Consider the following 16,098-nt stretch of genomic DNA (forward strand, 5'->3'; position numbering starts at 1 on the left):
CTAAACTAAAACGCAGTAGTGTGGATGGGGTCTAACTACCTATTATTAACCCACTTTCTACATATTTACCATTTTTATCTACCTACCTTTACCCAAACTACTTATCCACCTATCCACCAAATCTACAGTATTTTCCTACCTCCCTTCTTATTTTCTTCCCCTCCTTTCTACCAACCAACCTTTTTATTTGTCTGTTGCACAAGCAAATTTTTATGTCATGACCATGCTGAGCAGTAAATCCATTTAACTCTGAGCAGGTTTTCTTAGTTTAGTTAATAATTTGGTTTGAAATAGGTTTCCTAACAGTTACCACTTTTTGTTCTTTGTGTTCTCACTTCATTTTCATTGTTGCCTTATTTTGCTCCTCCTGGATGCTGTGGTGGTTCAGAGGTATTTTTTTTTAGTTACCACACTCGCAGCACAACTATTTTATTCCCATCGTGTGAATGTACTTTGGCCATGCTGGCATGCCATCCCATGTGCTCATTATAAAAAGCACCACCTTAATCTTATAGGTCTGCGGCCTCCAAGCTTTTTTAGGTTTGTGCTGGGGCGTTATAAGTGTTGTACGTGCTTTCTGCTGACGATTCGTCTAAGGTCTGTCTGCTGCTGCTGCATTACAAAATGGCCCGATAAGTGTTGAGCAAGTTTACATTTTTTTATGCTAAAAAAAAGAAAAGAAAATTCTTACCCAGTAGATAAGATTGTTGACAGGTTTTTGTTATCTTTTTTTTAGGCTTTGTACCTTTTTTCCTGAGAATCCTAATCTTGAGGTCACAGGAACACCTAAGCAAGCTTTTGTTTATGCATGACTCAAAGACATGCCACAAACAGCAACTTGAAGATGCTGTTTGAACTTAAATTAGAGCTTATAGAGCTAGCTGTGGCTTTTGTGGCTTACGTCCTAGAGAATCTCCATTTGGCTCTTCCTCGTCTGTGAGCGTGCCCAGTACCTGACCTCACCATGTATTACGTGCATTCTCCAAAGAGCACCAGACTTGGCAGATGTACTGAAGAGCGATCCCTCACACTCCCACTCAGCGTCTCAGAGATCGCGATCCACCCCGCCCTGACACTGCTTCTTCTGGATCCTCAGCTGAAGATGCTGTAATTAAATGTTGGGTCCCTCAGAAGATTTCCACATTTCTGGCGAGTAAGGGAAAGGCAGATTACAATTATAGCTGCACCCCATAGGCTGCTGTGTCAGCAGGACACACTCTGTCACCGAGGAAACTGAAAAACTTAAACCACAATAAGGATCAAATATCCTTAGACGAGCATCTCAAGAAATGAGGATTCTGTTCTTTCAGTCTAAAGCAGTGCCCCAGTCAGACTGTGTTCAGAAAGATAAATCACCTTCTATATTTATGGTATTTGGCTCAGTGTCATTTAATTGCAGGATTTAAACTTATTTTAAACAAATTTTCAGTCCATTGAGAATCTAGGGAGGGTCAAGCACAATAATCAGTTTAGGCATTCAACATTCGGTGTTGTGGTGTGAGAGATTTTTCATTATTTTCATTATTTATATGTTGTATTATATCACATACATGAGGCACAATTATTTTTCTTCTAATCAAAGGCGATGTTTCATGTTTAGGTTCAAGGAGGCACACTTTTTATATACATAAAAGGGGATTTTTAATAACAATCAACCCTGGAGACATAAAAGTGGCTGGTGTTAAAGAAACCTTTTCATGAGAACTTGTGTCCTTGTATTTTATTATGTCATGACTGTAGAGATTGATCCTTAAGATGTACTATATTTAGAATATACTCATTTTGCTTAAGCAGCATTTGAAAGAGAGAGAGAGGGAGAGAGGGAGGTGTGTGTATGTGTATAGACTAATGCTTAAAACAGTGGCATGATTGTTGTCTCCAAACAGACCAGCTCTCTCTATCATTAAGTTTTCTTGGTTCAGCAGTAAACCAAGGGTGGAACTCTTGGACTAATTACATGAACAGGTGGGTATTTCAGTGCCAGCCACTGTAAGAATGTATATATATTAGTTATTGTAGAGTATCTCTTCATGTTCAGAGAACTACATTTGATATATAAAAGGACAACTTAATATATAAATTATATTCAATTATTTATTTGAATTTCAGCTGTAAATGATAATTTTTAAGATGGAGTTCTGTAGCTTTAGATACGAGTTACTAGAATATTACTCTGCTATAGAATGTCATATGGTAGAAACATCCAGAATATTTTATGAGGTCATTAAACTGGAGATTCCACACAGCAGTTGACTTGTTTCTTTTCTGTTGACTGATATTATCTCTTAAATTTTATTCCTTAAGACGCTTCCGTCAGGAAAATGAGTTTATTAAATCTGTATTGAATTTACATATTTTGAAAGTCCTTATTAAAGTAGACATTTGATAAACGATTTTGTGTGTGTAGTCAGAAAAACAGATTCAGCTAAATCAGAGTAAAATCCTTTTGAGTTATGCCAGAATCTTTAATAACTACCACATTTAGTTGGACAGACGGTGGATGATGACAGTGATTATATAATGTGTCACTGTGATGACATCTCTCTCTCTCTCTCTCTCTCTCTCTCTCTCTCTCTCTCTCTCTCTCTCTCTCTCTCTCTCTCTCTCTCTCTCTCTCTCTCTCTCTATCTATCTATCTATCTATCTCTCTCTCTATCTCTCTCTCTCTCAGTCACTCGCTCTCTCGAGTTTGTCTCAGTTTGTATTTTGGGAAGTCTTACTGTGCCCATTCCGGGATACCAACATGCCAGTGGAAATATCTGTTTATAGAATGTACATATTTGAAAGCCAGTTTAGTGGTAGATTAAGTTAAACCATATGTTCTTTGATGTCTGTGTCTGTGTCTGTGGGCCATATATTTGATTATTATAACAGCAATGTAAACAGATTAATCTTAAGTTTAAAGTATTTTGAATAAAGACACAATGGTAATGAACCGGTCAAGACCTGGAATAGTGAGTTTTTACTATAACTGCCTCCTAATGACAAAATCTCATGTGGTTTATGGCTTTCTGTATATTTTGCCTTATTTCCAGTGTAATATGTTTTATATTATTAATTATATTTTTATATTATTAACAGGATCATGAATTGCATCACTTGTCAGATTTTTGTTTCCATTTACAGAAAAATATGGGATAAAAAGGTCAAGGATTCAACAACAAGGTGAATTCAGTTTACTCTTCTTTGCCGAATATCTACATGCACACTAAAGCATATTTCTTTACATCAGAACATCGTATTACTCTTAATTTAACTTAATATACTAATGCTCTTGTGAACTATGTTGTCTCCTAGATTGAGTCAGATGACCAAAAAGAAGGGATTCTGGGTTGAGAAAGTACATTGTCTGGGTACCGAGCCCAGCCTAGCGGAGTGTCATGCGCAGCTGTCAATCCCGCGAAGCCCCGTCCCCTGCAAGAACGGTCGCCATGCTGTAGTCCGCTGTGTCCCAGGACCGCAATTTGCTCGTATGTCCTCTGGCAGACCCCAGGCACCTCACCCTGTGCAGGTAATCCTTGAAACATTTAGACTGTTCAGACTGCCAGCAAAAATCTGATTTTTTGCATTTCCAGATTTTCTCCAGATGGATTTTGAAAGTCTGGACAGGAAAAAAACGCATGAAATCTGAATTTTTCAAACCTTATTCAAACCACAATTGGAGGTGGTTTGAAATGCGACTTTTAATCAGAGTTTTACAGAATGCGTCTCAGTCTGGACACTCTGTCAGCTCAAATCGGATTTCAAATAGTCTTTTGCATCACTCTTAATGTGACACACAACGATAACGTCAAAGTCGGTGAAGAAAACGACGAAAGTATTAGTACGGTATTCAAATGGTATGTCCAAAGGTTTCAACCGTGACTATAGCACGGGACATCACAATATGTACCAGTCTCCTCTGTTGCACAAGAAAACTCAGCAACGGTGGAGACTGGTATATATTGTGATGTTCCGTTCTGCACCGCGACTCGACAGGGCGCTTATTTGAAGAGAGAGATGATGCACCTCAATTTTTTCCTGCATCCGTTTTGAAAGCCGTTTTGAAAGCCCTTGAAAGTTATTTAGATTAATAGACTGGTTATTATTGACCAGCTATTATTGGATGTTTGGTGTATAATGTTAAATAGTTTTTAAAATGAAAAATATATGTTTTTAATGTTTGCATCAGAATAACCAATTTGTCCCCACTCATCATCATTACATTTTAATGGTTATACTGAATACATTACTCAAAATCACAAAAATAAATCACTTAATATAACAAAAAATTACTATAATCTAATTCGACCCTCATTATGCCATTATTGAAATTAAACTTTCTATTCATCAAATAGTCCTGAACAAAATGTATCAAGGTTTCCACTAAAATATTAAGCAGCACAACCGTTTTCAATGTTGATAATAATACATTTTACTTGAGAAAAAAATCTGCATATTAGAATGATTTCTGAAGGATCATGTGACACTGAAGACTGGAGTAATGATGCTGAAAATTCAGCTTTGCCATCACATGAATAAATTACATTTTAAAATATATTAGAGTAGTAGTGAATTATAATAACATTTCATAATATTACAGTATTATTTTACTGTATTTTTGATCAAATAAATGCAACCTGGGGGAGCGTAAAAAACTTTTAAAAACGTGTACAGTTGTAATGCACCGTTTTGTCATGGGTTATAAACATATATTTAGGGTTGAGGCTATTAGAATTAAATTAACCATTGAAAAAAAAAAATGTGTTGACCACTAATCTGAAGATTTGGGAAGGCAGTCTCACTGGTGCTCCTTAAAGTAACACTATGTAGTTTTTCAAACTTCATAATATATTTCCAAGACCCTTGTGATGGTACATTGACTTACAATAGGTTAAATGATATGTCTGCCATAGCCTGACGTGGTCTGTATCACTTTTACTGGCACTATGTAACTTCGGGTTTTGGGTAGTAACCAGAGCACAAAAAGAACTACAAAATTCGACTGCTTTACGGCATAAATAGTTTTTCTTCGTTTGTGATGTCTTTCATAAAATCATGCATCATACTCTACCTTCTCTGTGGCCATTGTTGATTCCAAAGCCGGTGCTGGATAAACAGCGAGCGTGTGTGTGCGACAGTAGGCTGCGGTAGGCTAAATTATTTACGACAGCTGTAATGGACAATTCCGCTTCCAACCTGTAGGGGGACTGCAGAGGAAAAGTTCCTTGGTGTTGCTTTAAACGTCTATTGTGGTTATAATTAACCCTGGGACTCTGGGACTGTGGTGGAAAAATATGATTTCCTGAAAGTAACCTTGTCAATCTCTTTTCTCGTCTCATAGCTGTCAGTCCGCCTGAAGTCAGGGCCACGTCTGGGAGAAGGCAGAGTCGAGGTTCTGCGCGAGGGGAAGTGGGGAACTGTGGTTGACCACCTGTGGGACCGTATCTCAGCCAGCGTGGTGTGCAGAGAGCTGGGCTTCGGCTCTGCCAAAGAGGCTCTTTCCGGAGCATACATGGGTCAAGGTGAGAATTACAGTAGTTTAAGCTTAAAGAAATAGTTGACCCCCAAAAATGATTTGTTATTATTTACTTACCCTCATTCTGATCCTAGTTGGAACTACTTGAGGGTAAGTAAATGACAGATTTTTCATTTTTGGATGAACTATTCCTTTAATCTGCCAATATGGTGTTTTTGGGAAGAAGGTGATTCATAACTACAAACATGGTTATTATACTGAGTTTGGCACTTGATTCCAACGAAGTCTGAGTCTGAGCTTAATTGGAAAGCTCTGCTTATCTGTGGGATACGCCTGTCTGCAGCTGAATATGAAAGCAGTTTATGACGTGACATGAGGATGTCTTACATTATGCGATATCACACGTCATACGGCAATGACGATTCTTTATGCCAAGGAACTTTCCCTGAACTTTCTCTGCCTCAGATCCACACTGCATGTGAGTTTATTTAAGCTGACTGAGACAAAACTCAACGCTGATCTGTATTCCGAGAGTCATCTTTTCTCTTCGGCAGTGCAATTATCTCATCCGGTCAGAGTAAGCGATGACAGCAGCAATATATTGAAGACTTCCAGATATCGCACTGATGAAAAACACAGCTACTAATGTTGTGAAGATTTTGTTTTTTTAAAGGAAGGAAGTGAAATGACGTTTGAGTCATAACGATGTTTTATCAGGTGCTACCATTCAAAGAACTGAAATGATGAAATGTTGATTTATGGATCATGATAATTTTAGGGGTCTGTTACTTTAAAATATAAGCTTTAATGCACCAGTAGTGACTCATATGAAAGTACAGACTTGAAATTAACCTGTCTAAGGTTGACTACTTTCATCTAATGAAAATAATCCAATCAAGGTTTTAATTTAACACTCGCCAAGTGCAAAATTCTTACATGATTGTTACTAACTGATATATTTTTTTTTTTAGGAATGGCAACTTTAAATTCAAAGCAACTAGTTAAGTACCTGTTAAGTGGTAACACTTTATGGTTATTTTTTCACTTAGATGGAATATTTCTTGCAGCACCCTTACACAAAAATAGTTCATTTTATTAAGGAGATTTAAGTGAAGTTCAAGTATATTTCTAAGTATACTTTATGTAGTAAGTATACTAATATCTATGTACTAGAATTATACTTGTAAGTGTACTATTTCATTACTACTTGGGACTAAATTGGCCCACTTTTTAGTGTATAAATTATACTTTTAAGTATATATTAAGTGTAACAGTAGTAAATGTTGAGTACACATAGTTTACAACTACGTTTTTCGTTTGTACTGCAACTATCCTACAGTACAAGTGAACTTATAGGTATACTGATAGTTAACTAGTTAAATACTTGTTGCACACTTTTTAGTTTATAAAAGTACACTTTGAAATATACTGTCAGTAAACTACTAGTTTAGTAGTTTTATACTGCAAGTATAATTGTAAGTTTTCTTTGTTTGTAAATATTGATTTATAATGTAAGTGTATAAGACAGTATATAAAACTGTGAAAAAAGTATATACGAGGTTACTCAGTCAAAAGATTACACACAACTACAAGCCAAGTATACTTGGAAAACTTAAATTATACTTTTGTGGATATCTCGATCAAAAAATTGAGTAAAAGAAGAGGCCAAATATCTGAATAGTTCAAATATACTGAATTTGCTGTCAGTATATGTCAAGGATACTTATATACTTTTTTGTTTTAAATATATTTCTGATAAATACATAGTTATTTTTAGATTAAAGAAGTAATAGCACACTTAATAAACATCTTTTTTGTAAGGGTAAGTAAGCCAATATACACTACTGTTAAAGTAGAAAACAGTTATTTTAAATTGTAATACTGTATTACTGTTTTTACTGTATTTTTGATTAAATAAATGCTGCCTTTGTGAGCATAAGTGACTTTAATATATCAAATTATATGATTGCTATAACGCACAAGGAACAACAGCTAAATCTCATTGTCATCGAGACAAATATACATACATTTTAAATAAAAAATAAAAAATGTAAATTATAGTTTAATGTTAATTATTAAATAATTTTGTTTGGAAAATTTTCTTAATCACCCTTCATCGGCATGTGTGGCTAAAAAAAGAAAGAAGCTATTTTAGAAAGTGACTAGAGATCAAAGCTTATGATTTCTGTCCATCTATAGCGTCGAGGTCTTTAGGTATTTAGATGTCATGTATAATTTTCCCAGTGCAGCCAAGGCCACAAAAACATATAGTGAGTGAAAAGAGACACAAATTAGTGTTTCAATGACAGAACAGAACTGGACTGTGTGGGACAGGCAGTAAAAATAGTAAATCTGTTGAGATGGGCTACATGTACCAGACTGTGGTTACCACATTTAGAAATGATCCTGAATAATGGTGTTGGTACAGTGCTTATTGCACTGCCAGATTTTCCAGACATTTAATATAACCTAAAGGGATAGTTCACCCAAAAATGAAAATTCTGTCATCATTTACATCATTTTGGGGTTGAACTATCCCTTTAATGTGCTTAGTAGTGGAAACAAGTTTGTAAATTGGATGTCATTGTGGCTGCATTGTGGAGCACATTCCTTCTGTGGATTTTTTTTGTTCAAAAATGGTTTTACGGCGGAGTTAGCATGAACCCTGTATGACAATGTAGATCTTTTAAGGCCAATGCGGCATGAAGCATCACATTCTGTTGAGGTGTTCTCTAAGTCTGACCTCCCAGTAAGAAGTCAGTAAGCTTTTCTGAAGTCCCTCGATGACTTCATGTTTTGAGATTTGTTTGAATGCAGTATCAGGTGGTTTAACTTCAGTCAGACACTATAGACAAGGGATTTAAAGTCACGTTCACCGGTTCACCTTTTGCTTTACTGGCAAAACATATAAGGATAGAATATATTTTTGTTTGCAATACACACTGAGTTTTTCCTCTGGCTTTGAACTGATGCTGACATCCACTTGGCTAAGACAAATATTTCTTATATAGCTATTTAATCTGCTCTTTAAATAGGGATTATAGTCATTCCATGAAAGGAAAACACCATTAATGCGGAATATATATGTTGTTTTATTTTAGGGAGAAGAAAATGTCCATTTTCTGTAAACCACACTCTTGTGAAAGTATTCACTGCAGTCAGTCACAGAACCAGTCCCTTTCCTTCAGCCACTTCTGGAACACTTACTTATTTACTTGCCTTTTTGTGCATACACGGTCTTATATTTATGCTAAGATTTATATTTAAGTTTAAAAAAAAACAAACATTTGTTTCAGCAAGGAAGCATTCAATTGATTTAAAGTAACCGTAAACCTAATCACAGTATAAGGTTCATAAAAAAAAAAAAATTTTTTAAATGTCCACAAAAATATTTAGTTCCCTTTCGAATGGTCACTTCGTATTGCGTAGCTATACGCAGTGGGGAAACTCCTTTTCCTCGATTTACTGAAGCTTGTATGTAAAGCGCACTTGCAGCTGCACAGCTAGCACATTGAGTGTCTGGCTCGCTCATAGGCTATCCTGCGGCAACTGCACATCCAATGGCGCGGGGGCCGTAATAAGGGGCGTGGCCATGGCCTATAATATTCCCCCGAATTCGCAATTATAGCAGATTTTACTCCTTCAGCGACAACTTCACGTCTCTGACCTTTTACTGAGCTATCGCCGTCGAACAAGCCTTTCAGTCTGAGCGAGCATCTCTTCAGTGGACTACGCCTTTCTGATGTTTTCTCCTGACGCAGTCTCACCTGTGGCTATCCGGCGACTACGCATATCCTTTTCTATTCACTGTGAATTGCGAAGCGTTGTTTCAAATGCCTCACTTAACCTGTGCCACATGCGGATGCAATCTGCACGAGGCCGACGATCCCACGAGCTGCATTTCATGCCTGGGAGTCGACCACGCGGAGAATGCACTCTCTGTTGGCGGATGTTCGGTCTGCCAAAGCATGCCCATCGCCATGCTTCGGACGCGACTAGCTCTCTCTCGAGACGGCGACGCTGCTCCACCCGCGCTGCCCTTTCCTGCCTTACTTCAGCCGAGGAGGAAGAAGCACCGCAATCAACGCCAACCGGAGAGCATGGAGGTTTGTGAACGCACGCCGGCCACGCCCCCGTCCCCTATCTCGGGGAACTGAGGTTACGATAGTAACCGAGTAGTTTTCAGCACTGATAGTAATAACAATAAATGTATTTTGAGCACCAAATCAGATTATTAGAATGATTTCTGAAGGATCATGTGACACTGAAGACTAGAGTAATAATGTTGAAAATGAATCTTTGCATCAGAGGAATAAATTAAAATAGTGAAATAGAAAACGTCTCGGTTACATATGGTAACGTTGTGACCGACAAATAGGAATCTTGCTAGAGAAGCCAATCTACTTTGAGTGAAACTAAACGAGCCAATGCACATTGGCGTGCAATCATTTGCATCCGCTGTTCAGCCTCACAGCGCGGCTATATAATGAGCAGCAGGTGTGATTGCACTTCAGTTTTTTGCTGAGGAGCCAAGCCTGAAAAGCTGGCCGCCCTGGCGACGGAATGTACGTATCCGTTCCCTCCTTCAGGGAACGAGAGTTACCATATGTAACCGAGACGTTCCCTATCAAATGGTCACTCTGGACATACGTCGTATGTCCAGCCCGCAGCTCTACAGATATCTGTTAGCGAGGAGCCACGTGCCAGCGCCCAGGAGGATGCGTGGAGTGAGCATGCAACCTGAGCGGGCAGGGCCCGCCTTGTGCTTGCTAAGCCAAGGCGATGGCATCCACTATTCAGTGGGCCATCGTCTGCTTGGAGACAGCCTTTCCCTTCTGCTGGCCTCCGTAATAGACAAAGAGCTGGTCTGAGGTCCTGAGACTTTGAGTTCTGTCCACGTACAAACGCAGAGCGCGAACCGGACAGAGCAAAGCCAGGGCTGGATCTGCCTCCTCCAGGTGCAGCGGTTGCAGGTTCACTACCTGAAGGGAGTGGTTAGGAACCTTGGGCACACAGCCAGGCTGGGGTCTCAGTACAACGTGGTAGTCACCCGGCCCAAACTCTAGGCACGATTCGTCGATCGAAAATGCCTGCAGGTCCCCTACCCTCTTGACAGAGGCCAATGGATCTTCATGGAGAGAAGCTTTAAGTCTGCTAATTGCAAAGGGCTTCCTGAAATGCTTGAAGCACCAGGGAAAGGTCCCAAGAGGGTATGGAGGGGGGTTGAGGTGGATTTAATCGTCTCATCCCCTAAGGAACCTGACGACCAGGTTGTGCTTTCCTACTGTTTTGCCATCTATGTGGTCGTGATATGCTGAAATAGCAGCAGCATGTACTTTGAGGGTGGGAGGAGACTCCCTTCGCTCCAACCCTTGCTGCAAGAAGGAAGGCACGGACCCTATCGAACATCTTCGGGGGTCTTCTCGGCGAGAAGAACACCATTCGTCGAACAGGTTCCACTTCAAGGTATACACACGTCTCATGGACGGTGCCCGTGCAGAAGTGATAGTGTTAAGTACCTCTGGGGGTTAGTCACCTATAACCTCTGCGTCCCATCCAGGGACCAGACATGGAGTTTCCAGAGGTCTGGACGCAGGTGCCATAGGGTGCCCCGTCGCTGAGTCAGAAGATCCTTCCTCAGAGGAATGGGCCAGGGAGGGACTGTCACGAGGAGTTCTGGGAACCAAGTCCGGGTAGGCCAATGGGGAGCCACCAGAAGGAAATGCTCCTCGTCCTCCCTAACTTTGTACAGGGTCTGTGCAAGTAGGCTCACTGGGTGAAACACATATTTGCAGGAGTCAGGGGAGTAAAACAGTTGGCAGTGGGAGGTCTCTGAGAAGGCAAATAGGTCTACCTGAGCCTCCCTAAACTCTCTCCAGATCAGCTGAACCGCCTGGTCACCATTTTCCCGGGAGCACAGCTCATGATAGCTCGTCGGCCACACGGTTGAGTATACCAGGGACATACATGGCTTGAAGCGACCTCAGATGCTTCTGACTCTAGACGAGGAGATGACGGGCGAGTTGCGGCATGCGACGAGAGCGTAGACCATCTTGTCCGTTGATGTACACAACAGTCGCAGTGTTGTCCGTATGGACCAGCACGTCCCTGCCTTGTAGCGGTCTTTTCATGCGGCTCAGAGCGAGATGTACTGCTAGCAACTCGAGGCAGTTGATGTGCCAATGCAGTTGGGGGTCCATCAACACCCCTGACACTGCATGCACGTTGTACCCAGCACCCCAGCCGGTGGCAGAGGCATCTGTGAATACTACAGCATGCCTGGACACCTGTTCCAAGGGGACTCCTGGCCGCAGGAATGAGGGGTCTGACCATGGGCTGAAGGTCTGGCACATCTCAGGACTCGGCCGTGAAGCCAGTGCTGAAGCAGTCTCATATGGAGCAGGCCAAGCGGGTTACCGCCGCTGCCATATGCCCCAGGAGCCTCTGAAAGAATGTCACGTTCCTGTGAGCTCCTCTTGCACTTCCGGGAAGAAAGGCACTGGGGTGGGTTGCTGAGAACCAGTGTGCGCCAACCCGAGATACCAATCTTCCAGCCTTGAGGGCTCGGGACACGGTGGAGGGTTCCACACGAGCCCGATCCTGTTGGCGGCCCGGGAAAGCATGGCCATCATCTCCGGGTCAGGCTCGGGTACCGCTGGCACTCCCGAAGAGATCTGACCCACCCTCCGATGCAGTGATCGACATCTGATCGTCGTGGGGAGAAGCAAAGGAAATGACTGGTACACACCTCGAGGATGGTCCAACACTTTCCGTTGGTGGCTCAACTGGCTGCGGAGCATGAGAGGGATGAGGGTTCCTAGTGGGTTGGTTCCCCGAAGGAAGCGCGCTCACCGTAATCCGTAGGTCTCCCGTGTCACTGCCCGAAGCAACCCTCTGGAGAGGGTTGGATCGAGGCAGAGGCACGGGGACTCCGCCCCTTTGCAGGAACGAGAGTCTCGACCGTAGCTCCGAGATGGTCATCTTCCCACAATGGGTGCATGACTCTACTAGGAACCCTGCCTCAGCATGTTCGAGGCCCAGACACACAAGGCAGCGATCGTGATGGTCACGATCGCTGCCTTGTGTGTCTGGGCCTCGAACATGTGAACCCGTGAACCCAGGTAATGACCGCATCCAGAAACACACAGATAGAAATTCATCTTGAAAAAGACGCAATCTATCTGTATAAGCTCTTTTAGGGACTGCTCTCACTGGTGCTGAAGCATGCAGGGGAACGGTCACCGCGAACACAGACAGGAATGCGCACCTGTCTTTCTCTCACTAGCAGGTCTTAGCAGCTGTAAAAACAGCTCTTGAGCGCTCTCACTGGCACACCTTACCAGCTGTTAAAACAGCCTTTTTGTTTTCTCAAAAAAACCAAAGGAGAGAGAGAGAGAGAGAGAAAAAAAAGAAAGCTCGTGCTGCTGTGCTGTCACACCCTTGACTTCACAGTCTTGATAGAAGGCATCGAAGTGCTTGGCTTCGAAGCAAAAAGCTGAAGTGCAATCGCACCTGCTAATCATTATATACCCTCGCTGCGAGGCTGAGCAGCTGATGCAAATGATTCCACGCCAATGTGCATTGGCTCGTTTAGTTTAACTCGAAGTAGATTGGCCTCTCTAGCGAGATTCCTATTCGTTGGTCTCAACCTACGTAGAGAGTGACCGACTGATAGGGAACAGCTATTTTAGGTTGTAATAATATTTTAAAATATTACTGTTTTTTTGTCTGTATTTTTGTTTAAATAAATGCAGCCTTGGTGAGCATTAGAGGCTTATTTTAAAAACAATAACAATCTTAGAAACCCCCAACTATTATGGTAGTGTATATTTATTTTGTAACAATATACTATTATTTATTTATATGTATATCTATATTTATATAGTAGCACATGACACAAAGAAAACGTTTTGATTGAGCCATTTGAGTCCAAATTATGATGTCATCATACTGTCTACTGTAGGAATTACATGGACAATAATTAGACGTATATTGCATTTTTTCTTTTTTTTGTTTCTGTAGTTGATCAATGGGTTTTTCAGTAACTCTTAAGTTTTACTTTTGCTCTCCACTCTCTTAAATCATTGATTATAATATTCTCTGTGAGGGAACATTTCCATATTAATCCTCATGGTTTTAGCCAATCTCTAGAAATTTGCATGGCCAAGTGAGGCCAAATAGGGTGCTTGTTATGATTCCTGTCTGTTTCCCTTGTCTTGTGTGAACTTTAGTTACTTCCTGTTCTGTGTCATGTTTTGTAGTCCTTGTAGTTTTTCTAGTTTATTAGTATTCCCAGGTGTTTCTGATTAACCACACCCTCTTGTTATCTTGTTTAGCTTGTTAGTCTCTGTATTTAAGCCCTGTGTCTTGTTACAGTGTTTGTGGGTTCATGATGTTGTTAGAGGCTGGTTCTGTCGTTCGCTATGTCTGAGTTTTTGAGTCTGTCTAGTCTTTAGTTTATTTTATAAAAGTACTACTGCTGCATTTGGATCCTGCTTCCTTCTATGTTCCAACCTGCCATGTTACAGTGCTTTATCATTTTTGCTTCGAAACTAAACAGCTGGTCATTATTTCATTGCTTTGTTAGAAATCTGTCGTTTTTGATCAGCACGTTTACCAAACTTAGCCGCAATAGCACATAATCACGTTTTTTCCACAGCAGTTCATACAGCTCTCTACTTCATTTACCCTGAATTTCCCCAGCATGTATTTCTGAGATGGGGAAAAACTATATAGTTATTCTTACACTAATGTTGCTCTGGTATATTTATGCTGCGGATTTCACATCCTTGTGAGATTCATATCTGAAGTTTTAGCACACTGCTCATGTTGGACTCAGAGTAAACAAAGAGGGAAATTAACTGTGACATCTGATGCTTTTTATCTTCATAGAACCTCAAGAATGTGATGATAATGATTTCACACGAACAAATCCACTCCTCTGTATCTGATCAGACTCATGTGTGGCCCTCTGGTGTGAGGAATTTTGCTTTAACACTACACATCTTTTAGAACGTCCCCGTTTTGGGGAAAGTTACTTTTAGAAGTAATGTGTTACAATATTGCGTTACTCCCTAAAAAGTATCTAATTGCTTTATTTAGTTACTTTTTGCTTCACCTTTTCTAATTTTTCTCATTTCAAAAGTGAAATGAATAAGCCTCAGTTTGAAGGAAATGTAAATTCACGTCTGTACAGTAGAGGGCTCGGCTCAAACAAACCGTTCTGCTGTGCTGCCATTCTGGATTGCAGAAGAATAGGACGCAGGAGAAAGTTTTTGTAAAAACAAAAAAAGAATACACAAATGTGGTTTATCTAAAATAGTTTTTGCTTATTAGTATTGAATCATCAAAGGTCAGCAGCAGAGACATTGGTTAATAAAGTGAGATTAATTACATAATGTATATTTGTGTTATTTAACATTTAATTATTGCAGGTTTGTAGAGTTTCTCTCAACATGGGGTCAGGAGAGGTGTCCGTTTATAAATAGGAAAACAAAGTAACATACGTTACTTGTTTGAATGAGTAACTCAGATATTTTGTTGTAAATTTAAAAGTAATGTGTTACTTTACTAGTTACTTGAAAGTAATCTGATCACATAATCAGATTACACACTTTACTTGTAATGCGTTACCCCCAACACTGCCCATAAGAATGATTCCATTTACAACATGGTAATAAAAATTGATATTATTCTTACAAGGGCTGGATGAATTGTGATGCAAAGCTTATTTATCTGCCATTTTTATAACAATGAATTGTTCAGTTACTCAGTAATGATCCTCAATAGATTTACATCAGTAAAGATCAAAGATTAGTTTGAGAAAGTGACAAATGGCAGCACTTGGTCTGTAATGTTTTTTTAAGGCAATTTTTGGAAAGGGTCGGTAAGAAAGTATCTAGTGTTCTCTGTGGCAGAAAGAACTCAAACAGGCCGGGTGTTTGTTATTTTGTTTTATATTTGAGACTTTTAACTTGTGATTCCCCAATTACATATACTGTTTGTTTGTTCTACAGGGACGGGGCCAATCCACATTAACTCTGTGCAGTGCACTGGGACAGAGCGCTCCATTTTGGATTGTTTCTTCCAGGAAGTCACTCCCTGGACATTCAAACACAGCCAAGATGCTTCTGTCAAGTGCTATGTTCCTAAGACAGGCGTGGACACTACGGTGAGCAAAACGATCACAGGCTACTCTGATATATTTTAGATAGCTCCTATCAGTCATGTTATCTGCACAGTAGTCTCCCAAAATATTTGGACACTTAAAGTGTAGCTTTGTAGATTTTCAACCCGCTTTATATTGTTTCAATATCGTTGGTAGTATATAGTATGTAAATTAATAATGTTGACTTGTTCTCCATGTTACCTGGAGAGAGAAATTCATGTTTATTTGTCAGCAAAAGGACTTATTTACAGATCCAGACCTTTTGTGAAAACTACAGATTATTCTTCTGCATTTTTTGTATACTTGGCCACAGATCAACAGATGGTTAATAACAAAACCGTTATTGTAAGGTTATTGTATTACTACTGTGAGGGACAGTAGCTGGCAGGCATGAGAAGTCAAAAAATAAGTTTTAAAAAAATATAAGTTTTTTATTTACAAAACAAAAAAAACAACAACTAATTTACAGAAA

The 16,098-nt window shown here is 40.1% G+C and overlaps 1 protein-coding gene across 1 annotated transcript in view; it reads left to right on the top strand.

Moving 5' to 3' along the window:
• Positions 1-16,098, top strand: part of loxl4 (lysyl oxidase-like 4) — a 38,423-nt gene that overhangs the window by 10,381 nt on the left and 11,944 nt on the right. Inside the window, exons 5-8 of the mRNA XM_077236408.1 lie at positions 3,127-3,165; positions 3,298-3,511; positions 5,324-5,504; positions 15,475-15,629. Coding sequence (XP_077092523.1) covers positions 3,127-3,165; positions 3,298-3,511; positions 5,324-5,504; positions 15,475-15,629 — 589 coding nt within the window. The remainder of the gene's footprint in view (positions 1-3,126; positions 3,166-3,297; positions 3,512-5,323; positions 5,505-15,474; positions 15,630-16,098) is intronic.

Source organism: Siphateles boraxobius, unplaced genomic scaffold (assembly GCF_051911475.1).
Source record: "Siphateles boraxobius isolate OS27281-9 unplaced genomic scaffold, OSU_SipBor_1 20, whole genome shotgun sequence".
In the NCBI taxonomy this organism is placed as follows: Eukaryota; Metazoa; Chordata; class Actinopteri; order Cypriniformes; family Leuciscidae; genus Siphateles; species Siphateles boraxobius.